General features: G+C 45.4%; 1 protein-coding gene across 1 annotated transcript; it reads right to left on the bottom strand.

The window, feature by feature from the left end:
- Nucleotides 1-2,901: 2,901 nt before the first annotated feature.
- Nucleotides 2,902-25,867, bottom strand: LOC144108823 (ankyrin repeat and BTB/POZ domain-containing protein 1-like). Its single transcript, XM_077642004.1, has 12 exons — nucleotides 25,715-25,867; nucleotides 25,540-25,602; nucleotides 25,388-25,443; nucleotides 24,678-24,822; nucleotides 22,320-22,479; nucleotides 16,197-16,242; nucleotides 14,849-14,965; nucleotides 13,084-13,199; nucleotides 11,661-11,753; nucleotides 8,700-8,873; nucleotides 7,585-7,785; nucleotides 2,902-7,107 (listed from the first exon to the last, which is right to left on the bottom strand). The coding sequence occupies exons 1-12, from the start codon at nucleotides 25,819-25,821 to the stop codon at nucleotides 6,901-6,903; spliced, it is 1,485 nt and encodes a 494-aa protein (XP_077498130.1). The 5' UTR covers nucleotides 25,822-25,867; the 3' UTR covers nucleotides 2,902-6,900.
- Nucleotides 25,868-26,687: the final 820 nt, after the last annotated feature.

The following is a 26,687-nucleotide window of genomic DNA, read 5'->3' as shown; positions in this document are numbered from 1 at the left end:
CAGGAAAAATCCCTGCATATGCACTGCGCTGCTAGTGCAGTATTGTGCTGGCATTTATCGTACTGAAGATAAATTCACCGTGTTATGCGTGTGCCACAAAATGTGAATAGAAGAAAACTGGAAGGGCTGCATTGCGAAAATGAGCAGCACCCCTTGTAATACCAGCACTCTTAATGATGGCTGGTTGTTAAAGGAAAAATCGGTGCCATGCACTTTCAAATGCCTAAGTAAAACTCTCACGGGTTATAATGCTTTATTTACCATGCATGGCTTTGTGACAGTTGTGGGCATTCTTGGTGAGCATTGTGCATGTGCTATCAGCAACAAATGAAATGCAAACGAGACATTTCAAAGGCGAACAGCAAAATATGAGATCTTAGCAAGAGAAAGCTTAATACTAGAACAGTTAACTTCTCTTCTAATGCGTGAAGACTCATCTGTGTTGATCAGCCTGGCGCACGTGCGGGAGACAGGCTTTCGGCTGGGGAGCTCATCGCGTAAGGATGTTTCGGTGCGGCGTTCCGCTCTCCGCCAGCGGGCCAAGGTCTTGTGCTGAGAACATTCTCCCGCCTTGCCCATCCGGCCTCAGAGTTTCTTCCTTGCCCTAGCATCGGCGGAAGTTCGCTCGTAACCATGCTGGCGAGTCGGACGACCTTGATTCCTTAGCGTATTTTGTTGCTAGCTGGCATTATTGTTGTTGTAACAATCAGTACCTGATTGTGTCAGCCAGTGTCGTTCCTTTATTCTCCCTGAGAGCAAGGCCCGTCATGTCTGGTGTGCGCTTGATAGCGTTCGCGATCACGGGGTGGGATCGGCGGTCTTGAACTGTGTCAGCTGCGGTTAAGTGGGAAGAACGTATTTATCCCCTCCCCTTATTACAACCTTACAAATTTTAGTTTTGTTCGCATTTAATTTGTTGCTGACATTACATAGTCGCGCTGCAGATATCAGCTCGAGAACTGGCCTAAAATGGATGACATGTGAAGGGTCTGAACAAGGTTATGCTGCAGTACTTTATAGGTGATACAGAATAGGTTAATAATAGGGCAGATTTAGTTATAATTGCTATATTATCTGTAGTGTTTGTGGATGTCCGTCATCCCTTGCTGGGAATTTCATGAGGTACCTTCTCCCTCTGTCAGAAGTAAACAAGTCTCCAAGTGCACAACTGATAAACTCCAGACTATGTTATGGAGCTGCTGTTATGTCGGCAAAGCTCTGTTGAAGTGCGGGATGAAGTGTCATTTTCATGCTCCACTCATTTAGCGTGCTACAGCAGAACAGCTATGTAGCCCAGAGTCAACTCCAGTCACAGGTAACTTGATACTATTAGTTAATCTTACTAGAGGCCTGTATATACTTGTGACAATGGGTGACCTTCAGCCTGTCGGCAACGGATTGTTGAGGCGGCTAGTGGGGTGATAGATGTGCATGCTGGCACAAAAGAGAATCGGTTTCGATGAGCATTTGCTGGGCTGTGAGACGGGAAACTTGTTGCGAAAGGCATTCAAACACTGTTTGCATGTTAGTAACAAAAGCACTGTTTGTACATATAACAAAAATTATGTGCTCAAGCATCGGTCAGGAGATGCCATCTTGCAACTTTGTGTGCCTTCAGTAGATGGCGTTCAGATGCACAATATTGCAGGGACGCTAATGCTAGCACCTCACCAGTTTCCGACGACAGCGCTGAATTGGATATGGACATACAAATGTTGCTGAGAGTTTAATGGCCACACCAACTTAGACGGATGTGTACAGTAATAATAAGGTTCTTCTGAGAGTGTGACGTTCGAATTGAAGCGCATGCCACAGATTGCTTCAGTTGGGTAAGAAAAAAGCTACTGCAGTAATTTGATCGTAATTATGAACATTTCGCCTCTTTTTCTGGTCAAGAACTCGGTCTTAACCGACTTTATTGCAGATGAACAATAAAAAGACAAAGGCCACTTTGTCATTGCCAGTGGTGGTAGGTGGCAGGACATTGTGGTGCCAGCAGTGACTAAAACATCAAGTGATGTTTATACTGTCATTATGACACCTTTGCTGGTGTTCTGTTGCCTGAAGTGGCACGCGATATTTTTTTAACAATCTGTGTAGTTTGTCTTGTCACAATTTGCTCCCATGAACATCAACAGTTGCCAAGCAATGCTTATTAAGCCAGCCTCTTTCAAGAGCTGGAATGACAAAAACGATGTATCAGTGGTTATGTGGTAGTTTTTTTTACTGCATTCCTTCATTCAGTATTGAAACAGCATGAGAGAAGAAATCCAATTTTAAACTATTTAGCGGTCTTAGGTGAATACCACGTGGTTATACGTATGTTCTAATGTCTTATGCATCATTACAGAGAAGAAAACATGCAACTAAAATGAGGTGTCTGAAGAGTTTTCAAGGCGGCCATATAGTGACTTTACAACTTGACCTGACGTTATTTGGACATCTGGCTAAAGTGTTTGGTCACTGTCGCTGAAGTCAGTGACATCCCGGGCACCAAGGTGCATAGTTCACTCAACAAGGTGCTAGGTAAATTGCTGGAACTTGCCGCTGAAACTGGCCGATTGGATTAAAAATAAAAAGCATTCAATTTCCAGGGGATTTGGACACACTAGTTCAGAGAGAAAACAAGGTCAAAGCAGGTCTCCACGAGCTGTATTTACATACAGTACTTTTTAAAATTTCGGCATGAGTAACAAACAGCTTTGTGTGCAAGGCTGAACTGCAAATAGTCCTGCTTTAAGCTGATACTGCAGGGCAATGACTGCAGGTAAATTTGAAAGCAAAAAAATTTTGATTTTTTTTTCAGGGGTGATATCAAATAGGCAAGCTTTAAACTTCACATCTTTCTGTTTACATGAACTCTCAGCATGAGACGTGGCAGCATCATAAATGCACACCATACACCGTTCATAAAGTTTTTATTGATACCTCGGTCAACAATATGTACAGATCTCACTTTCCTGCAAGTAACAAGAAGACTGGCTTTGTGCAAGCGTGTCCAAGATATATTCTTTTCTTGAGTGTGCTTCGTATTCTATTAATGCCATACAGTTTTAACAGCGATAAACATGCAGAGAACCATTAAGCGTTTCAAACCACTGTGTGACCATTAAACAAACCAGTGCACATAAACTTGTGCTAGGGGAAGTTCACATAACATGCAAATATTTTATATACTATTAACGTAAGAGGGTGCTTTGATCTAACTTCCGAGCTCTGTACTTTACCAGTCGCAAGCTGGCATCAAGCTCTTTACAGGCACCACAAGCTGTTTTCACAAACGAAACTGCCTCACCATTGCCCACTCCGCCTACTCTAACACTGCCAGCAATGTCTCCCATCGAAATCACAGCGCAGGGTATCGAAAACCTTATCGACAGAATTAAACTTTCGTCAGCCGCTGGAGTGGACGAAATGAACTCAAAAGTACTGAAAAACACAAAACACATTTCTGCCATTTATCTCTCATTACTGTTTCTGCAATCGCTGTCGACAGGAACTTTACCGGACGACTGGAAGGTGGGGAGGGTCATCCCGGTCCACAAATCAGGTCAAAAGGATTCTCCGCTAAATTATCGTCCCATCTCCTTAACCAGCGTGCCTTGCAAAATCATGGAACATGTCATCTATTCCCATATCATAAACTTTCTAGATTCAAACAGCTTCCTTGATCCGGCTCAGCACGGGTTTCGTAGGGGGCTCTCCTGCGAAACCCAACTGGCAATCTTCACTCACGACGTGCATGCTAACCTTGACCGCAACCTGCAGACCGATGCGTTATTTTTAGATTTTGCGAAGGCATTTGACAAGGTACCTCACCAGCGCCTAATACTAAAACTCGCCCTTTTAAATTTACACCCTAATATCCTGCAATGGATTAAAGAATTTCTAGCTAACCGATCTCAGTTCGTTTCTATTAACAACCACCGCTCAAGCGCTCTCCCTGTTAAATCTGGCGTCCCTCAGGGATCTGTGCTCGGCCCACTCTTGTTTCTAATATATATTAATGATCTAGCTTCACATGTGTCATGTAAAATTCGTATCTTCGCTGATGACTGCGTAATCTATCGCACTGTCACTAACATTTCTGATCAAATGGCCCTTCAAAACGACCTTAACAGCGTCCATAAATGGTGTGACCTCTGGCTAATGACGCTAAATGCTAACAAATGCAAACTCATTTCCTTTCATCGACAACACAACCCTCTTATTTTTTCCTATGCAGTTGCTAACTCGTTTATAGAAAGCGTCCAATCGTTTAGGTATCTTGGTGTCACCCTCTGCAGCGATCTTTCTTGGCGAACACACATTACCACAATCATATCATCTGCTAACAGATCTCTAGGATTCATGAAACGTCATCTTCGTCATGCGCCGCAACACGTGAAGCTGCTCGCTTATAAAACCCTCATCAGACCCAAACTTGAGTACGCCAGCCCCATCTGGAGCCCACACCACGCATACCTAACAAATGCACTCGAATCAGTTCAGAACCGCGCCATTCGTTTCATTCACTCTGCATATTCATATACCACCAGCGTTTCAGCTCTGAAGAAGAATTCCGCTCTTGAAAGCCTCGCAGACCGCCGCCGCATTGCCAGCCTCTATTTGCTCCACAAGTTTTTCCATAGTTCTCTAAATCAACCACCCTACATTACTCATCCGAACCGCATATCTCACCGCACTGCCCATCCGTTTCAGATCGCCCGCCCTGTGTCGCGTACTGCAACTTTTTCAGGTTCATTTTTTCTCCGAACTGTTGTGGACTGGAATGGCCTCCCCACCGATATCGCTGCCATCACACACCTGTCTGCATTTTCAGATACGCTAAGCAATTATTTCAAAGCAATGACTTGTACTTGTTGATCAACATATTAACCCACCCCTTATGTAATACCCCCTGAAGGGGGTCTTTAAGGTGAATAAAGTGAAGTGAAGTGAAGAAGAGGGCTGGCATCCTAGAGCAAATGTTTTTGGGTGGCTGCTTTCAGCATGTGCCAATTTGCTGGTGCCGAGGTGTGGTGTAAGGAACTTGCCAACGACATCACTGATAATATCTCTGCCTGTGCCAATTTATATGCATGAGTCGAGGGTAAATAGAACACAGCAGCATGACCTTGTCATGCTGGCATCTGGGGTGTATGAAAATTCTCGCTCTTGGTCTAGTACACCAGTACACAAATTGGGCACTGAAACACTCACACAAAAGTAGAAAGTGCCTCCTGAATTCCACAAGGTAGTGCTTCATTACATTTTGATCTCCGAGCGGCATTCTGTTTCTTCTGATACCGCTTGTATGTTGACTGCCACACGTAAGCAAATCGTGTTTGTCAAGTGTGCTGACAGAGGCAGAAAAACTGAATGGGATTCATGGAAGGCCACTTCTGGAACTGAAACGTAACTGCCGCATTGATGAAATTGGCACCTTTATTATACTCCACTTATTGCTATACTCCGCTGCCTTGTGCGGTGCAGTGGAACCTATGGGCAGTGCCAAGGCGTGAGAAATTCCACGGCAAGATGCGGCTCCACGTTTCAATCCCACTACATTATTTTCGTGCAGGTTATTAAGATGTGTGGAAATTTCCCAGCATTAATGGCACACTGAGGGCGAATTTAACTTGGCCTGTATAAACAGACTACTGCACAAAAACGACAGAGAGACCTTTTTCACCGGAAATGGAGCTTTCGTAAGCTAGAAAAGGCCAAGAAACGAAACAGAGGTGTTGACATCACCGGTGCAAGTAAATTGCATGCGTCAACACAACTTTTTCAGTGCGGATCCCACACGCTATGCTACATAGCCATTCACTTGAAAATGATGGCAACCAGTCCTCCTCAATGTGGACTTCACGAGTTTCAATCGAATGGTGGCAAAATTTTTAAACGCAATTTCCTCAGAAATAAATCTTTTTTTTGGTTGCCAGACAAACAACTGCATAACATATGTTTGTGTCACCTTTCACACAAAAATCAGAACTTTGAGCTTTCAATCCAACAAACTGCATGTCATTTTACCAGACAAAACATCACCACATGAAATGCAACATCAGCAACTGCTTCCATCGACATCACCGTGTTGTTGCATCATGGCATTGTAAAGGACATTCCACCCAACAAAAAGTGATTCACCAAAAAGCAATCCTTTTAGAATGCAGACCCAGGGGGATTGTCACGGCTAAGATCCACAGGCTTGCCCTCTGCTTGTAAGACACAGCGTATCACATCCTTTCCTCGTGTTAAGCCTTTGAAAGGCAATAAATATGTATCCTTGGTGCACACACACCACTGTTCATGAACCGCTCACTGCATACAGCAATGATATGTTGCACAACACAGCTGCAAGGCTGTACAGTTCCTCAATGTTTGGCAGCCAGTTCCGCAGTTTCCTGTTGTCCCTAAAGGGTAACTGATCACTTTACCGCAGGTAAGACACTGGTAAATTTTAAGGGCTTGAAAAATTTTCTAATATATTACGGCACCCGTCCTTGGGTTTCGCGTTGCCGTCATCAGCGTTAATTGTGCGGTCAACCTGGGTCGCATAAGCCTACGGGTGGCTCTGTTTGGAACAGCCACCTGCCAGTGCATGGGTGCACCACGTGACCACTATCACTGAGCATCATGTTACAAAGTCCTAACCGTCCTGTGAGTTCATGCATGCAAAATTTTTGCATCAGCTTTCCACATAAGTTGCAAAATTTTCATATGATGAAGTGCGTAGCCAATGACGAAGCCAGGTTCATTCTATCAAAGTTTAACCAAACTAAATGCCTGTCTGTGCAATGCATAGAAATTTCACAGCTGTGGACACATTCTCTGCTGCAGTAAGCCATAATGCACAGCAGCACTCATTCTCGGGTGCTGTGGACGGCACAGATACCATTCCACTATTGCACTACTTTAGGCATCTAATCCGAGTGTAGTTAGGAGGTCATCGATGAGCTTCAACTTCACATTGGCATCTAGAATCTCTGCTGTGCTTCGTGCATTGGCACTGATATAGTAGCGGATGTCGTCTATTATGGTGATGGAATCGGTCTCTTGCCGGAGTTTCACCTCTTTCGCATCCTCTCGGATCGCCTCATGGAATTCTGGAAGTTCAATGACCTGAAATGGAAAAAAATATTGGTCTGTCTCAATGCTGAAGGCAAGTGCAAAATATAATCAAATGCACTTCTCTGGACAGGTTTGTGCTTTAAGCCATTTGACATTACGTAAAGAAACTTTTCTGAGAGAATACAGTAGTTATTTATTAGTAACATGCGAAGGGATGTCATGCAACTACATCCTGTGTTACAGTGTACTACTACTAAAGCTCCTACATGTGTACTTCTTTATGATGCAGCTCTTAACATCTCCAGTTTTCACTTTTACAACATGGGCCACTGGTTCCACCATGTCTATTGACTATTTAGATATCTAGTGCTGCTTTAGAGACAAAGTGTCTGAATTTTAAATTTACTGCTTGAAGCCTGCGGACTACTGCCTTTTAAGTGTTTCCAGCAACGAATGAGTTTGCAGTGTTGAAGCCATAAAGAAACAAGCAGCACCAGTTGGAAGGACCATTTATGTTTCCTTATTCACCTCGGCCAAGTGCTTTGCCATGAACTCTATGCACTGGTTCTCCAACCGTGGCAGGCGGAACAGCCGCGATGCCCGCAATGTTCCGCAGATGCTCTCAACATCAAGCAAGCGTGCTATCTGCGCCCCGCACTGCCGCTTCAAGTCTGGCAGCAGGTACACATCAGCAGCACACAGGACGTCCCAGACATTGGTTGCATTCACCTGCCAAGATAAAATTACAATAACATGCACTTGGTGAAAGATTTGGGAAAACCGTTAGTAACTGTCTTGACGAGGCCTGCACCATTTCCACTAGACAACATGCAGATGCAAACTGGACACAACTGTACACACACCCAGGGACAACATTCAGAGGCACAGGTGCGGTGAGAAGTGAATATCATTGATCCCAAGGTACACAGCTCCAAACTAATACTATGCAGAACCTTAACTAGTATGTGTAAACAGTACAGAATGCCAATGATTTTGAGGCAGTGCAAAAATTTGATCATTTTTGTTTTTTGCAGTGCTTGCAAAGCATATACCTTTGTCCTCGAATTCACACAATGTTCCTTCTCCATAAGCAAGGTGTCCCAATTGTTTCCAGGGATATATGCAAACACAAGGCTTTGTGCTAATGTCTTTGACAGTGTGTTAAGAGATGCAGCTAATGCTAACCATCGCGGTTTATCTGTGCTTAATTATGTAATTAATAAAACAAGTCAGCCAACTTTACTTTATTGATTTAGTAGCCAAGGTCCCAATCAAAATATTGCCACAAACTTCGAGAAAAATCTAAAAGATGAGTTTCCAAAAAGCCAGATTTCACAATTTTTGCACCCCCCTCTCCAAAAAAAGAACAGCTCGCATAGATGAAGGCACACCACAACTGCAGTGGTCTCAAAAATGTGCAAACCAAACACTCTGGCTAACGGCAATGCTTACTGTGAAATTATCTTTTCTTTGTCACACCTTCAAAATTTTTGGGCTTGTGGGGCTGAGCTGAGGGGTACCACAAATTGTGAGGGAATTGAATAATAATAAATAAAAGCTCACCGAAAAAACAAGTCAATTGTGGACTGAAGCCAATTCAAACCCAAAATATAAAATATCCCGGCTGCTCACAAAGCGCTTACCCTGTCATCTGAGTTACTGTAAACATGTCGCAGCACACAGCCAAAGATGTCAGGCGTGACTTGCTGCAATTCGATGACTGGCAGCTGCTGCTGGTCACTGCCTAGCCGACTGGCCTCTGTGAAGTGGTCCTCAATGAGGGCACGGAAGTACTCACTCCGGTTGCACAAAAACACCTGAAATTACACCAGGGTTGTACTCTAATGGGACGGCACTTCTGTCTTTGTGCGATACAGTAGCAGGTGTGCCATTTTTGGTGCAGAAAAACTTAACTTTTTTCGGCAGAAACCGCAAAAGCAATCTATATTTCTCGTAGTGGTGAGAGTTAGGCTCAGAGAAATGCCAGGCTTTCCAGGTTTGTAGCGTTATAGCGGTGGCACTTGGTAAAGCGCAAAAAGTCTAGCTTTGCTCAGCTTGTTGCCAGTCAGCAGAGCAGGCTCAATGAGCTATGTTTGCATTTATTTCTCGGCATCTACCTGCAAGATTGGCACACAGGATGTAAAAACATGCCGTCACCTGTCCAGCTGATTGCAAGGTATGATAGTGAATCTCGGAATTTCCAACTGCTTTCAGAATTGACTGATCGTTATAAAAATTTGTTGCACGTCCCGAATCAGTACAAAGAAATTGATACAATTTTTCAGACAGCGAGGCAAGACACAGCAAGATGCTCTGAGACTCCCTGCAAAAAGTGTGGCAAGTGAAGGTACGGCATGCCCTTGTTTTTACGCATCGCATTCCTGACACAAGTGTCGAAGAATGGAACTGCACATTCAGTGCACTAAGCCTGCCTTACTGAAGGGCCGCAAGCGGGGGGAGCCCAGCACCCTTTAGCACTACGTTGGATGTTCTGTGTCCGCAACGTTTTCTATCTCACAAAAATATCGCTACAGTGCTAGAAGTCATGCTACAGGAGTGCGCTTGCTATAAGATACAGTTACTTTTAATATTAAGCCAATCATATCCCCTTCAGGCACCAATTTAATCTGCTGAAAGGAAAATTCTTTTGCATAAATAATGATTAGTATACTAAGCAGAAGTGATGTGCAAAAAATGCAAAAATGTTCATATTTAAGCATATTTTATTCATGTCCACAAATGTGGACATGGCGCCTTAAACCTGATACATGATCGTAAACACTGCTACATTTACTTGCCTTTTTTAACTGGTTGTTAGACATGAATAAATGTTTAGATGTGAGAATATGCGCTTCAGGGTATTATTCTGTTGGTCATGAATTATAAAACAGATAAAAGCAGTAATTCTGTGACGACAGGCAGAGGAAAATTCGGTACTTCATGCAACGAACGTGGCTTTAGACGTGCAGCCTTCACGTCGGCACCGTTGTGTAATTAACGTGTTCAGAAGGTGGGGCCAATGGTTGCTTTTATCATAAATAATGCTTCAAGTCTACATGCATCAAAGGGGTCTCGAGTTATCCGAGCACAGGTGGAAAGGGAGAAAGAGATAGCATCTTGCGACCTGTTTTCCACATGGTTTTCGCAAAAATGAAAAATCATTTTTAAAGGTCATTTTTTGCTCAATTTTTTGTGTCAGAGACCTGAAAAAACCTGTCCCCTCGCTCTACCAATATGCTGATTGTTGTTTTGTAGCCTTGGAGCTGAGCGGCCAGCTCTGAACTGACCATGGTGTGAGGGCATGGGTTTACCTTTTTCATCCTCCGTTGTATAGTGCTGCCACTTTGTATTTTTCGCCGTCTCAGGTTTCATACAAAATGTAATGATTCTTGCTAAAGACCGCAGCGAAAATTTCAAAACGATACAGAAAAAATGTTCTGGCCGTCACTGAAAATGGTTGCTTCCTTCGAATTCATGCGTTCTACTATAGAGCACAGGTGGCCTCGGACCCCTTTTTGAATACTAGCAAGGGGCCTAAGACCCTCCTAGACCTCTGTGACTATAAGCATTGGTCATAGCGCGCTGTGTTTGTTGGCAGCGGCTCAGCTAACTGGCGGTTATTTGCGACGATCTGTGGGTCTTCATTGCTCGGTCGGCAGCACTTCTTTGGAGGTGCTTCTTCATTGGCTATTTTCATGAAAAACGCTTCTGCGCTGGAGTCATACAACGTTCTCTTTGTAAAAGCATGGTTTTCAATGGCCGTAAACAGTAAGCCTATTTCGTGCCATACGTGCACAAAAAAACAGCGCGTTGTGGGGAGAAAACGCCACTGATATTTTCTGCATTAAGGCGCCATGTCCACATTTGTGGACACGCCACTTCGAACATCTACCGCAGCATTTTTTCATCGTCTATGAGGATGAAAATTGGTGTGCCGTTTCTACATTAACCTATCGACACATTCTGAGCCCTAAATTGCACCATTCGCGATCATTTGTTATGATAGAATGCAAAAAGTACAAGGTATTTACTCGTCCTTCCGACAAATGATGTGATACACATTTTCTTTTTTTTTTTACAAACATATTTCGCTGTAGCTACAAGAGATGGTGCCACAAAACTTGACAGGGAGGATAAAAATCGTAAGAGCGCGTTATTCAAAGAAGGAAATTCACCTTGCGTGCGAAAATATGAGGAGGCTTAGGTCGCGTCCACGTATGTGGACGCAGCGATATGTGGACGCAGCGCCCGAAGGGGATATGATTGTGTTTGCATAGTGCACAGGACAACATAACTTAGCTGCTTCAACTAATTAGGGAGTTTTAGCTAACTGCTAGCAGCAATTGAGAGACACATCTAGCAAGTGCATACACTGATATCTCCAAACTAAATACTTAACTCTCTCCCTTCTCAGCTCTCCATGCTCACTGCTCCCACAAAAACCAAACAGATTACAGAACAACCTTATATCTGACTCAATGGCTCAAAGTACCATAAGCGGGGTATTACCCAGCCAGTGGCTCTGCAACCAGTGCCCCCAAGCTTAAGGTGCGTTTCTATCGTGACGCGGAGATGTACTTCAAAGGTATGCAGCAGTGTCTTACCTTGTGGCAAAGAAAGTGTGTACCATCCACATTAATGCAGATGTCTGCATGGTTATGTTCCTCAGCAGGGAATGCAGCACCGCCAGCAGTGACCTGAGGCATGTAAACATCATTGCTCGTACCTCTACGCAACAAGTAATTCAGACTGGCACAAGCAGATTACTACAAACAGGTTAATTCAAATATATAAAAGTAGGATCATTTTTGACTGAATCTGCTGTGCAACTAACAGCCACATTTTTTTAACAGGTCTCTCAGTGAAGCAATGGTCAACGTTGAAGAATTATTAAACTTAGAATAAAAATAAAGGTTTTCATTAACACAAAACTACACTGTCATCATGCAGAAAATGAGCAAATGCTATACATCTTGTTGTCAATGGTCTGAAAAGCCTTACCACAGCTCCTGGTTTAACTACATTGCATATATTTTCATATTTTCACCATCTTACCTGAATAACATTTTGACATAAATACAATGACAGGTTTGCTTCTAAGCTCATTGGCAGAAAAAAATTACCTGCTGAAAATGCGCAACAAGCCCATAATGACACTGACCAATAAAAAGGATAAAAATGGTGAAGTAACAATTGATGATGAAAGCTTGGAACTTTATACGTATACATGATAAGACCTAAAAAATTTTGAGAAGTCCAAGTCATTTTATCTCGCATTTGGCCTTGTCAAATTTCTTTCTACAGCTGGTTTGATGTCACAATTACTTTTCTTTGTAATGCAGTGTTGCCAAAGGCTTGCTAATGCTACTGTGCAAACAGCAAGGACAAGACGTGTGTGAACTTTTAAAGGCCTTCGCCATTAGCAACAGCAATAATACTTGTATACATATCCGAGGGAACTGAATGAAGTAGCAGTATTAAAATTCCTGCAGGAATACAGCTAAACCCTGCAATAATTTTTACTCTGACTTTTTGACTTTCACTTTATTTCGCTCCTTAACCTGCAAGGGAAGGCCTGGACTAATGGTACTTAGAAGGCCCAACAAAGGCCTCAACCACCCTTGGTAAAGTGCAGCAACAGTAATGTATTGGACATTAATTAATAACAGAGAAAATAAAAATGCAAAGCATAAATCACTTATTGCTGCACTCGTTACTCATGAACATATTCAAATCAACAACTAAAATTTGTGAAAATTTCACCAAAAGGCCTCATAATTAAAAAAAAACCAGCAAACCATTGGCAAAGAGCAACTGTCATCAGCTCAAGCCCGCTCAGACTTATCACGCCCCGCTGAGCTAGCTGTTTCCAGTCGTCGTGTTTCACTGCTGCTTTTTCATTTCCCAGTTTTGCATAGCCTGTATATGCACCATAAAAGCCAAGTGAGTGAATGAACACATGGGTGAAGAGAGCACAAGTGACCTTACAAAAATTAATTAAAAAAAAAAATCAGCCCAGCAGCTTACCTTTGATGCAAGCTCAACGGGCAATGTGGAGAAGTCCCTCTGAAGCTGCTCCCGGTAATGTGTGGGCTCAAGAAGGATGGTCTCACTCTCTGCGCTGACACCGCTTCTCTGGCTTCCTACACGGAAAAAAGAACTTAATTACTACCCAAACAGCACACGTTTCCGATATTGGAAATTGATGGTTTCACTCTGCTACTTTGTAGGGCCGGACTTGGCCAATGTGGTTCCAATATTGGGCCGATTACCTCTGCTGCTTGGGTAAGTACACTGAGAGTTGTTGCGCAAGGAAAGTGAGCAACTCCAAGCTCCAACACCAAGCCCTAATGCAGAAACACGTCTTCCTTGTGCCATGACTGCATGGTGCTAACTGTGAAAGGGTGAGCACAGTGCAGTGATTCCAAAGTCACTAGTTCATGGACTTATAAATACATTGCACCAATGCACAAGCCATCACACAGTAATGTGAAATCTATGATGTTCCGAGCAATGCCTCATGAACATGCCGTTCAATGCTGTATGTGCCAATCAAACCATAAAATTTTGGATATGCTTACTATTCCCAGAAACCTAGGTGAGGTTAGGAAAGCTTAAATCCTCACCTGTTATCGTACAGTTATCAAGAAACAATCTAAAAACCTCAATGCTTTTGCACCACAACAGTGTGATTGGTGAAATGCACTCAAGGCACCACCACTGTGAGTACTTGGCCCGTATTGTACGACTCTGTCTTTATTGCAGATTTCAATCTGCATCTTTACTGAAAAATAATGCTATCGCATAGCTGGGCCAGGTCACTGAGCCTAAGATTTCTGCGAATGTCAAGCCCTCTTTTATATGTTCAACTTTAGTTTCAATCAAACTCTCTTTTATACAAAAAAATATCTGAGGGACACCAGTAGTTCACCTAAATGAAACAACAAGGCTTCACCATGAAGTGCCAGCTGATGGGCCCTATCAGGACCTATAAAGCCCAATTTTTACAGAAAAGAGAGACACTGAGAGGCACTCTTTACCATGGTGAAGGCATTACCTTGTCTATGCACCTGACATGCCACTCTAGATGACAGCAATAAAAGAAGTGCCATACACATGCATGCTTGCATGCACACTTGCATGCACACAATCAATGCATAGTCAAGGGTGTCCACATAGGTTAGATTAGGTCTGTGTCCTGAAGCACACACCTAAAGCCAAATAATGTCACGCACAGGAAGGCATACATGCTGTACAGTCCCAGCACAATCTAGAGGAACGCTCGTGATGACACAGAGCAACTCCATGTGAAAATACCAATGTACTTCACACATGAAAGGCACAACAGTGTCCCCAAATGGTCATTTCTAAACAAAGTAGTGGTTAGCACAAGCTATACTCGCTGAATGCACTGAAGGCAGGTGCCAACGTGCTTGTCGGGGGCACAAGACATGTGAAGGTCGCAGCTGGAGTCATCAGCCATAGTTAAGTCCTACCTCATCCTGCAGGCCTTCACAAAAGGCTGCCCCATGGATGTATGGTTCGCTCAGTGTTAGCTAAAACATAACACAGCTATTAAATGTGAAGATCAATAAAAAATTAATAGACGATCAAAGCGATTAATGAGACAGAGTATGCGTCGAGCAGCATCGACAATCTCATAGTGTGAAGCATCCATGCGCCCATTTTGCTGTCATTTATGTGTTCAGCTAACGTATCTGGCTTCAGAGGCAACGACATGTCCAAACATTCCAAATCACAGCCGTGCTTGAGCGCATGCGCACTCACTCACCCTGATTCAGCACTTCTGCTAAAGCTTCCTTGACATCCGCAATGAGAGAAATGAGCTGGCATCGTGATGCAAGCTCGAGAAAACTCTCAAAATGCTTGGCTTGCATCTCAAGTCGGCCTGCAAGTAATGCAACAACGTATCAGTGCTTACTGGTAGGCACGAGCTCTGGAAACAGCTTTGAATCTGTTAGCAAGAAATGTGCTTTAGTGACAAGCAACTCAATAGCAGAGGCTGTGCGATCAAGTGCACAGCCTTTGGCAACACCTTTGCTCTCGCATTACATGATGGTTTTCAATAGGAAGGGAACTCCATTGAAGCAGCCACATTTCTGAAGCTGCCTCCCACTGAACATTAAGCACACCAGGCCATGTTAAACTTAATTTGTGCACCAAAAGCACAGACCTTTGGGCGAGTTGGTGCATTGCAATCATGTACAAGCGCAAAAAACAAGGACCAGTTGTCCAGTCCTTCTTTGTCCTTGTTTTTTGCGCTTGTACATGATTGCGCAACAAAAGCTGCTTTTGAGCACTTTCATAGGTGCACTAGTCTTTCTGTATTGCAACCAGACCATTTCACTCGGGAGGATGACATGGAAGGGAGGTGATCATAGCTTGGAGCAACAAACACTTCTCTCTGAACACGCTACCGCAGCCACAGTGACAGCTTACGAAGCTATGTTGTATGAAACTGCTTTGCTCCCCTTAGTGGCTTGACAGTGCACTCAAGTATTGTACAATGCTGATGTTCAAGAGAAGCGCATCAGCTCATTAATTTCTATTCTGCATCCAGCTGCATTGTTCAAGCAGTAGCCGTGTGCAGAAAGCTGCAGTGGTCCCAACAGCAATGGCTTCTTGCTATAACCACGGACTTGCCCACATTCCCCATCAGCTCACAACTACTGGCCTGGCTCTACTGCCCTAATAATGACTGAGATAATGATGTTTCAAATGCATACACACAAGAAAATCCTTTTGTGAGCCTGGCTCCCGTGCAGAAAATAGCATAGCGCCTTGCCTTAGTGAAATGCGACCGCTACTCCTTGCATGCTGAGAAAAACTGCATAGCAGTTAATTTAGGCATTTACCCTGACTTCATAACAAGAGGAAAGGCAAGAAGGCAAAATTTTCCTTTTCAGACTAGATAAAATATCAACAAAAGTAAATTATAATAATAAAAACAAACAAGAAAGAGTCGCACACTAAGCCAGCAAAGTCCCTCATAGACTACAATTTACTAATTAGTGGGCAAACTTGCAAGTATTCAACAAAATCATTTTAAAAGGAAGCATTCTAACAGCTTGCGGATAACTGCTTCATGCTTATTGAAAACTATCACTTAATATACCCACCTGTGTACAGATACTGAGTGATGATCCTGAACACAGCACCATCAACCTGAAGAGAACAAAAGAGTGCGCTAGGTACCAGTTGCATGCCAGTGGCATCTAGTAGCTAGGAAGGTAACTGTGTCTACCCATGAGCTGCATCTTTTATAGCATTTTTTATTACATTTTTAGCAAACACACACAATTTAAAGCACACTGAGCTACTCATTTTTCTATCGTTTTCCACAGTGAAGCACACTGATAAAAGCCTGTAATCCATCTTCAGCAAGAGTTTAGAACTCTTCGCCCTGCTCTGTGACCTATGTTTAGGGCAACAAAAATAAAAAGCATGGCTTGCATTCCTTGCCACCAGATGTTACTAGTGCATGACACTATCAGAACAAATGGTTCATTTTAAAGCATAAACTTCCCGATTCTGTACTATGAGGAAAAGCTGCTTTCCTGCACACTAACAGAACAAACAAAAAGAACATTCAATAAAAAGATTACAAGCAACACATGCTTGAGAAGTGCACACATCACAGAATTCAGCCAACATGCCCAAAGTACTTTAGATTAAGCAATACATCAAACCGAAAGAATGATTATCATCGGGCTTCAAAATGTTTTCTCCTCACAAAATGCAAAGAACATGTTTCAGTGCTACTGTTCAGGTAAATAAATTGTCAGCAATATAACGTAGTGCTAAAAGGACCCTGAAATGATCTTGATGATCATATTCTAGCGCAACAAATCTGTAGCATTTTTTTTTGTGAGTATTCGAGTCAAATTTAAAAGCTCTGCATATACCTACAATTTACAATTAATTTTTTTAAAGTCTCAGCTCGCAGCCGATTAGGGCGACATCCCACCATGTGTTCTTAGCCACAGTTCTCCCGCCGACACAGAGCAGGGAATCTGAGCGAGCCTTCTCATTGGGTGTGCCCAAGTGGCGTGGGCAGAACGAGACACACTCCCGACCTGTTTTGTTTATTTATTCATTTTCGTGTGTGTGGAGCCTCGGCACGTACGGGTTGAAGCGGGAGAGGAGGAGCGTCATTTTTAATCGCAGGTATCTTTGGTTTTAACGAAGGTAGCTGTGATAAAGATGAAGTGTGGCAAGTGCGCTGCACGCACTCGCGCGCATGGGGGGAGAGAAGACGACGAAGTAGGAGAATACAGATCGGCTCGACCGTATGCTACGTGTACTGTTTCATTGCTAATTATCATTACAACGATACAACATATTTTGGCGACGAGGATGCTGTTTTGATTCGGGACCTTCACGTGGCCTGCTCACCATCCGTCATGAGCTTTTCTGGGCTTCAGCCACCACCACCCTTCCTGCCGACTCCTGGTCGTCCTGCCCTTCCATGGGAGCAATGGGAGCTGGCGTTCCGGAATTACATGCTGGCCTCTGGTGCCTCTACTCTGGGCGCGGACAGGCGGAAGGCCATCCTGCTGAATTGCCTCGGACTGGAAGGTCAGCGCATTTTTTATACATTGGCGCCGCCGTCGTCCCCTCCAGCGCCTACAGCTGCGGCTTCGCACTCCGGTGACGAGACGCCCCGCCTTGACGAATTTGATGCGGCGATATCCATCCTGTCGGAGCATTACAAATCGTCCGTGAATGTAATCGCCGCACGTCACCGCTTTCGCCGTCGAGTTCAGGCTCCAGGAGAGACAACCGATGAATACGTCGCTGTCCTTCGCAGTCTTGTCGCCGACTGCGGGTTTGGGACCATGGCGGACGATATGATCAGGGACCAGCTGGTGGAGAAGACCTCGAGTTGCCATCTGCGTGAGCGCCTACTCATGGAAGGCTCCTCCTTGACTCTGTCGCGCGCCATGCTCCTTGCTCGACAGTGTGAGCAAGCTTCCCGGGAAGCCAGGGAATTGGCTGAGGAGGACGCTCCAGTACATCGTGTGAGATGCGAGCGTGGATCGAGACAAACACCACCTCAGGCCCATTGCTGCAAGTGCCAAAGTCAACCATCACAACCTGCTGCTGCAATACCAGAGCGCATGTGCTACCGCTGCGGTTCTACAACTCACCTAGCGAACAACCCTGCATGCCGAGCCCGCAACCGCAAGTGTCGTGGGTGCGGCAAGGTGGGCCATTTCGACTCTCTCTACTAGTTGTCCGACCGTCCTGTTCAAGTTCAGCAAGTTGCAGATACTGCTGACACATCGTCGATGCCGGATGGCTCCAGCAGTGCATCTATTCTCAATGTTGAAAGTAAAAAAAACGAAATTTTCGCATCAGTCCTGATTGAAGGCAAGTTCATCCGCTTCCTGATTGACACCGGCTCATCTGTGTCAATTATTTCTGAAGATCTATACCACCGATTCTTCGCTAAATGTTTCCCGCTTAAATCAACTGCAGTTCAACTATTGGACTATTCTAAGTCTCGGATTATAGTCCAAGGGTGTTTTGTTGCCACAGCAAAGTTCCACGACCGTACCGCCTGCATCCTGTTGTACGTTGTCTCGGGAGGCACAACGCTGCTGGGCCTGGATTCCATTGCCGCTCTACAAATGAAGATCAAAGGTGCATCGTTGGAATGTCTTTCCATGACACCGGATACGCCTCTGTTACCTCCTGAGCTACGTCCACACTTCGAACATCTCTTCTCCAAGGAACTCGGAGTTGCTCGTGGCTACGTGCACAAAGTCAGAGTGCAGGATTCCATTGCCGCTCTACAAATGAAGATCAAAGGTGCATCGTTGGAATGTCTTTCCATGACACCGGATACGCCTCTGTTACCTCCTGAGCTACGTCCACACTTCGAACATCTCTTCTCCAAGGAACTCGGAGTTGCTCGTGGCTACGTGCACAAAGTCAGAGTGCAGGATTCCGTTTCTCCTGTTGCTTGCAAGCTCCGACGGCTGCCGTTTGCCATTCGTCAGCAGGTGTCCGAGGAACTCCAGAAGCTTGAAGCTCAAGACATCATTGAACGGGTTTTCATTGAACGGGATTTCACCCATAGTCGTGGCTCGGAAAAAAGATGGCTCCATCCGAATGTGCGTCGATTTGCGTGAGCCGAACAAGACTATTGTGGTCGACAGTTTTCCTTTGCCTCAAACGGAACAACTTCTACATAGCTTGGCCGGGTCAAAGCGTTTTTCGAAGTTGGACCTTGCCTCGGCTTACCATCAAGTACCACTTAGCCCTGAGAGTCGGGAATTGACCACATTCATTACCCATGATGGCCTCTTCCGCTTCAAACGAGTGTGTTTCGGCCTTGCTTCGGCGCCTTCGGCTTTTCAGAAGATGATGCACTTAATTTTAAAAGGGTGCAAAGGTGTCCTCTTCTACATCGACGACATCATAGTCCATGGCACCTCCCGACAGGAGCACCTGACCAACCTTCGTGCTGTTCTCGAGCGCCTGTCCCAAGCTGGACTCAAGCTCAACCACAAATGTGTCTTCGATGTTCCGAAGCTCACTTTCTTGGGGCATGTTGTCAGCGGTGAAGGACTGTTTCCGCTTTCTTCTGCCATCGAGGCGATTACGAAGGCTCCGACTCCATCTAACATCAGTGAGCTTCGCTCCCTCCTTGGACTTGCGGGTTTCTACTCCAAGTTTATCCCGCATTACTCCGACGTCGTTGAGCCTATGCGCGCCCTAATTCGAGGCAGCGACTCCGCCTTCACTTGGACTGCTGCTGCGGATTCAAGCTTCAAACTACTGAAGTCCATGTTGACGTCATGTGACGTGTTGCATTTTTTTGATCCTGCCCTTCCCGTGGTCTTAACGACTGACGCTTCCGGATATGGCCTTGGGGCAGTGCTTCAGCAAGACAACGGCCATTCCCTGCAAACTGTTGCGTTTGCCTCCCGTACCTTGACACCCCAAGAAAGAAAGTACTCTGTTGGTGAACGTGAGGCCCTAGCTTGCGTTTGGGCGTGCGAACGGTGGCACGTGTATTTGTGGGGCCGGCCTTTTGTTCTACGCACCGACCACAGTGCACTTGTCATTTTGCTGTCGACGAAAGGAACGGGCCATCGGCCGTTGCGAATTTCACGTTGGTCGGCTCGCCTGTTGTGCTACAACTACACTGTAGAGTACCGCAAAGGCAATGACAACTCTGTTGTGGATGCTCTGTCTCGCCTTCCCTTACCGACCACATCGTGCAGTGAGCCCAGTGAGTTCGACGCCAGTGACGACGACTTCGTCTGCCTGCTATCGCCAGCCGTGACTCTACAAGAGCTTCAAGAGGCAACCATCAGCGACGCGGCAGTTGCTCAAGCCATTCAGTTTACATCGGCGACATGGCCGGACAAGAAATCCCTATCGGAGAACCTTAGGCCATACTATCTCCTGCGCTCGGAGCTGTCCGTCGTGCAAGGCGTCTTGTACCGAGGTGACAGGCTCGTCGTTCCCGAAAGTTTGCGACGACGCCTCATGGACATCGCGCACGAGTCACACCCCGGGATCAGCCGCACGAAAAGTCGACTGCGAGAGCTCTACTGGTGGCCGCGAATGGACGAGCACGTCGAAGAAATGGTACGGACATGCGTCGTGTGCCAGTCCTGTGACAAATCGGCTCGTCCGGTGGCAGCTCCTCTGCAACCTGTCGCCTTCCCAGAGAAACCTTGGGATAAGGTTGCCATTGATATCGTGGGGCCTTTCGACCAAGCTCCCAGTGGCTGCCGCTTCGCGATTACTCTCATGGATTATTACAGTAAGTGGCCAGAAGTTGTCTTCGCTGATGCCATCACAACTCAAACCGTTCAAGAATTCCTGCTTGGCCTCTTCGCTCGTGAGGGTTACCCTCAAGAGATTGTCTCTGACCACGGACCTCAATTTTCATCGATGGCCATGCAAACTTTCCTCCGCGAACGGGGGATACGCCATTGCTACTCTTCAGTGTACCATCCCCAAGCTAATGGACTCGTTGAACGATTCAATCGAGTGCTTAAGTCCTACATTCAGCTAGCTCTGTGCGAGCGACGCGACCTACGTACAGCGATTGTGGACTACCTCGGTGTCTACCGCTGTACGCCCCATGCCACGACAGGAATTGCACCAGCTGTCCTACTTCATGGCCGGTTGCCCCGCACAAGACTTAACGTCGTAGGACTGCCGGATCAGTCCTTCTCAATGGATCCGACAAAAGCGCTTAAGCTTTTGCGGCAGAGGCTTGACGAGAAACAAGCGCAATACAAGCTTTATGCGGACCAGCGGAGTGGCGCCCAGTGTCGTGACTTTCAGATTGGCCAGTACGTGCGTGTCCGCAAACCAAATGTGCGAGGCAAACTGTCAGCTCGGTTTTCGGAGCCTCGGAAGGTTGTGGAGCAGCGTGGACCTGCATCTTATCTGCTGGATGATGGGCGAGTGTGGCACTCGTCCAAGTTTTCTGCGGTTCGCCCAGAAGTAGTTCAGCAGCAACTGTCCTCCTCAGCTCCAGCGGCCTTTTTCGCTGATATTTCGCCGCCTATCGACGGCAACCGAATGCCGCCGCCCAGTCCACAGTCCGGAACCGTGGTCCAGGGTCCTTCTTCGGACGCGCCTTCAATCCATATGATGCCAGCCGTTCCGCCTGCTCCGGAATCGGCAGCCGCTCCTCAACCCTTGTGTAGTAAATCCACAGCGGCAACTGCGGCTTCACCTCCTGCGCCGCCTCGCCGAAGTACTCGCAAAAAGAAGCGGCCCGCATGGTTCAAAGACTATGACATCCGCTAGACATTTTGTTTTTTTTAAGTGCGGCGGAAATGTGATAAAGATGAAGTGTGGCAAGTGCGCTGCACGCACTCGCGCGCATGGGGGGAGAGAAGACGACGAAGTAGGAGAATACAGATCGGCTCGACCGTATGCTACGTGTACTGTTTCATTGCTAATTATCATTACTACGATAAAACAGTAGCTTAAAAATTTTTCTGTTGCGATGACGAATGATAAAATACCGACTGCTCTTCCATATTAAATATTGTTGCATGGCCCCTTTAACATGCACGGGAAGTAGTTTGTGGCAAATGTAGACGAAATGGTGACCTGTGATTGAAACCAGGGGTGTGCCGCAGTGACTGGGGCCCCAAAAATTGGCACATACTAACCACATAGCTGCAGAGGACAAATACTTAGTATAAACGACGTTACGAAAGAATGGCAAGTTGTTGCAGGCAGCATTACGGCACACTTACTGCATGGTGAGTAACTGGAATCAGCTGCCGTCCTGCCCACTTGTCAAGCAGTGAACGGCGGAAAAAGTCACAGCGTGCCGCCAACACACAGCGGTGAGCAGGAATTATTTCCCCTTGTACACTGAATGATACATCACAGTGCTGACTGTCCTCCAAGCACCTGCAAGCATGAAATTTTCATTGTAGACTGGATTTTTTTTATTGTAAAGAACTTCCAGGAGAACAAAGGGCCATGCTACCCTTTTTGAGACCAACTCTACACGTCAGTTGGTCTACTCTCGTCACCATGCCTTCCCAAGACAACGCAGTGCACCCACAATACTTGGTGTTTTCATTTTCAAAGAACTGTTTTGGCAGTTTCACTTTCAATGCATGCTAACTTCGTGAACTTGCAAGGCTGTAAACAGAAAATTGGCAGTGGCCGCAGAGCCTGTTGACGTCTAGTATTTCAGTACCATATGCAGCTGTCAGGTATGGTGACAGGGAATCTAGAAGAAAAAAAAATGTCCTCCAGCAGATTTCCACTCAAACCCTGCCACCTTTCTCCACCTTACAGTTGCTCACTCGAACCATGCTGCACACTGTGCCACCAGTAACAAATAAAGAGGGTTAGAGAGGACAATTAAAGTTGGCCTAGGTTAATCGGTCACCACTTTTTTTTTATTATTATTGCGCAAATATGCCCTTCGGCATAGGAGAGTTATATGTGCATAGGAGAGTTATATGTACTTGTGCAAGGCGGTGTCGGCTATAAATGCCAACAAGGCCCGGTATTGGGGTCCATTAGTCCAGATCCGAGTGTCTGGTGGCCGGCTGTGGTGGTAACCCTGAATACCGAGGTATTGCTTGCGTGCCTCCCGAAGTCCGGCGCAAGTTAGTATGAAGCGAGCAAACGTCACCTCTGTAGCAGAAGCGGGGCAGAAGGGGTAAAAAAAGTCAAATAGCTACTTGCACATAAATGAGATTTTTTTTTTTTACTAGAACTATTACTCATGCAGCTTTAGCACGAAATCAAATACTAAGCAATGCAAGACCATCAACCTTAATGCCACCACTGCCAAGCTTTAATTGCAGCAGTGAAACAAAAGTGTTGCGGCTTTAGCTCCAAATTTTGCAGCAATGAGAGCATCTTTTGCTTTCAAACAAACACCAACAGAGCCATGAGAACTGAAACTATTGGCTGTCAGTAGAACAAGACCTTGACGGATTTGTGTTCAGAGTCTTTTAAATGATGCTTGCATTGCTGTTACAACTTTCAACTGACCCACAAAAGCATTCCAGCGGTACGTTTAAAGCTAATGTTGGCAGCTGGAACATTCATTCAGATGTACTGTGTTTGTCACACCAAAGAGACCACAGCAGCAGAAGCAGGGCACCATCAGTGACTGTACAATGTACCATGTAAGTCAGTATGTGGATGTGAAAGTATATCAAAATAAGTAAGAAAACAGATCTTAGGTTTCATCTGAACTCCTGCAAGTTGATGTTCTGCAAAGTCATGCACTTTGGTTTACGTAACTGAAAGCAGAAAAAACTGCACAAAAAACTGACAGACTGCACAAAAAACTGATGATAGCCGGTAATGCGAAATTTGAGCGCAGCTGTTCGCGCGACACCTGCCATCGCTGACAGGTGGCATGTTATGCTTTTAACCACTCTCCGGCATCTTCCCGTGGCAGTCACCTTCCAGGTGGCGCTTCGCTCTGCTACTTGGATGTTGGACCAGATGTTCAAGCAAGGTTAGAAATCAAACAACAGCCGTATCCATCCATCCATGGACAACCGGTTACGCCGACAACACCAACGCCGACACGGAATGTAGGAACGGGTGCCTAGGAGCTGCGTTCTAAAATTGAGTAAGAGCAAGCTCGTGGTGTAGGTAGGAAAAGTGTGTGGTATACCTCTTTCCGAAACCAACAGAAGACCCAGTACATTAGGCATACCAGTAAGCTAGTACATAATGTGTGACATTCACTGATATGGCAGTGACAGCAATAGCCACAATATTGAATTTTCTGTCCTCATCGCAACGTCATTGAAATCATACTGATGGGGACTCTCCTGCAGTGCACCTCGATAACTAGCTGACATGAAACTCATTGTAAGGACCAGCATACAGTGCCTTGTCCTGCCAGCTTGCTCGTTAGCATGCTCAGAACGGAAAGCGAGTAAAACAGGGGCCGGTCACGAGCAGACATAAGGCATATAGTGAAATAGAAAAGGTTAACGGGTTAATGCCCATATATGCAGAACTGGTCATTGAGGTCACGGGGCTGTTAGGCTAGTCAGCCCTGATCGTTTGCATATACCACAACGGGAACTGTCCAACATCGTGGCAAAATTTAAAGAAGTTCGTACCTGCGCAAGAATTCATCATAGGTGTCCCGGCGCATCGTGTTCGACGTGATCACTTTTCGGTCTCGCAGGAGATCTCGAATCTCCAGGCTCAGCGATGCATACAGACAGCGCTCGCCATCGAACGTGTTGGCCACACAGCTTGCGCCTGCGAATGAGTGCGGTAAAAAGAAAAGGTAAACTAGCATGCGTGCTCTCACGAAAGGAAAGCTGCTGGAACAAATCTGCACGCATAAAATTAGCACACTATGTATAGCAATAGGTTTAGAGATAAGCTAGCAAAAACACGCATGAGCTCATGTACAGCATTTAAAAGCATACCAATTAAAAGCAACTCATTCCTTTTAAGTGCACTGTTAGCCCCATTGCAATATGAGGTATGTGGAACAAATATGTGCGTTTTTTTTTTTCAGTGATGTTGATCGGCAGTGCATTCGGTGGAACTTAACCGAACCTCAATATGCTACCTGAACACACATACACACGATCAGCCGGTATAAAGTGAAACTTGGAGAGGGGAAATGAATGGGGACACTGGTGAATATCATTTTATGTGACATCAGTAGATCCAGCTCCTTACGGTGCACAATAGGCATATCAATGTTAAAGAAACGATAACCACGCCAGTTGCCCATGTGAATGAAAGTATTAATACGAAAAACGTGCATGCATGCTATGAATTGTGTGCGCGCGAAACCCGCGACAATGCCCACCTTGGGAGAGTAAATATTCGACGACGTCCTTGTGGCCGCAGAGACAGGCGTAGTATCTAAAAAAGAAATAAAAAATTGTGAGAAGGAAATGACTGCTCGATTTCGACCAGCAACCTGAGTAATTTGTCAGGTCGCGATATCGAGCCGCTCACAGAGGTGTGCCGTCCCATCTGTCCCTCACGTTGAGCTCGCTTTCCTGTTCTTCGACGAGGTACCTTCAGAAAAATAAGGGAGAAGTGAATGACGGGAGGCTGACAGCTGTCATCATGCCGTGCCGGATTCGACACACGACAAAGGGTCGACTTGGGTGCTCGATTTTTCGCGTACTTCACCCGGGCAAGGTCGCCTGTCCTGCAGCTGAGGAACAGCTCCAAGGTGTTCCTCCGGAGTCCATCGTGACTTTCGGCGATCAGGGCGTCTTTCTCCAACCGCATACCTGCGCCGTCCACGCGACTTTACCAAGCTCTCCACACCACTAACACAACCAAAAGCTGTGCACATTCAAGCGGCGATCCGGAAACACGAGGTAGTGGACATGAGCCATTGTTTATTGGTAGTTCCGTACAAAAAAAAAAACATTACATAGTATATGCGCAAAAAAAAACAATTATGTGAAATTGCCAACTATAAAGTAAGATCATGTTTTAAACATGCAGCTAACTAAAATAAAAAGTATTCTGTTATGAGAGGGCGCCACCTAATGACCTAAGTATAAAGTTCGCCATTTCGACTTCGGAACGTCGTTACACTGTAACGTCGTGGAACGCATAGAGCTACTACTACGAAGATATCCACGCGAGCTGGATTCAAGGTTGGTACTGCGGTGTGACCGCGAGAAACAACGTGTTGTAAAGGGGTTTTGTTTGTGCAGCGCGATGGAGGACGAAGATCCCTTGAACGAGCACTGCGAGTGGAAAGAGGTAAGTGGTACTTTTCTAAAGAACTTGTGCGCTACCGAGCCTCAACGCGCATTAATTTCTTGGGGCACCGGCAACAGGTGTCCGCCAAACTAATTAACTTCAAAAGTAAAGACACTTACTGGTCATATATCGCTTATTCTTGATTAATAAAACCCGTAATTTTATCAACCAGCACGCTTCTATTCCAGAAGCTTGAAATGTGCCGGTATCGCAATGTGCGTTGAACGCGACGCGCGGTCGCGCGTCCATTGCGCTTTTGCAATGAAGTTTGTAATTTTGTAAAATAGAGTGGAAACAAGAAGCCTGATGCGAGGGACTCGTAACGTACCCTTCAATAATTCGATGATGATACCGTAACGTTGCATCTTTTTTTTTCTGCT

Source organism: Amblyomma americanum, chromosome 10 (assembly GCF_052857255.1).
Source record: "Amblyomma americanum isolate KBUSLIRL-KWMA chromosome 10, ASM5285725v1, whole genome shotgun sequence".
In the NCBI taxonomy this organism is placed as follows: Eukaryota; Metazoa; Arthropoda; class Arachnida; order Ixodida; family Ixodidae; genus Amblyomma; species Amblyomma americanum.
This window is presented reverse-complemented; position numbering and strand designations above follow the sequence as displayed.

Bases quoted from the DNA above. Each gene is read 5' to 3' on its own strand.
- LOC144108823 (XM_077642004.1), bottom strand. From the start codon at position 25,821: ATGCGGTTGGAGAAAGACGCCCTGATCGCCGAAAGTCACGATGGACTC. The intron at 14,966-16,196 runs GTGGGTATATTA...CATTACTTGCAG, and splicing joins CACTCAGTATCTGTACACAG to GCCGACTTGAGATGCAAGCC. The intron at 11,754-13,083 runs GTAAGCTGCTGG...TACATGCCTCAG, and splicing joins CCGTTGAGCTTGCATCAAAG to GTCACTGCTGGCGGTGCTGC.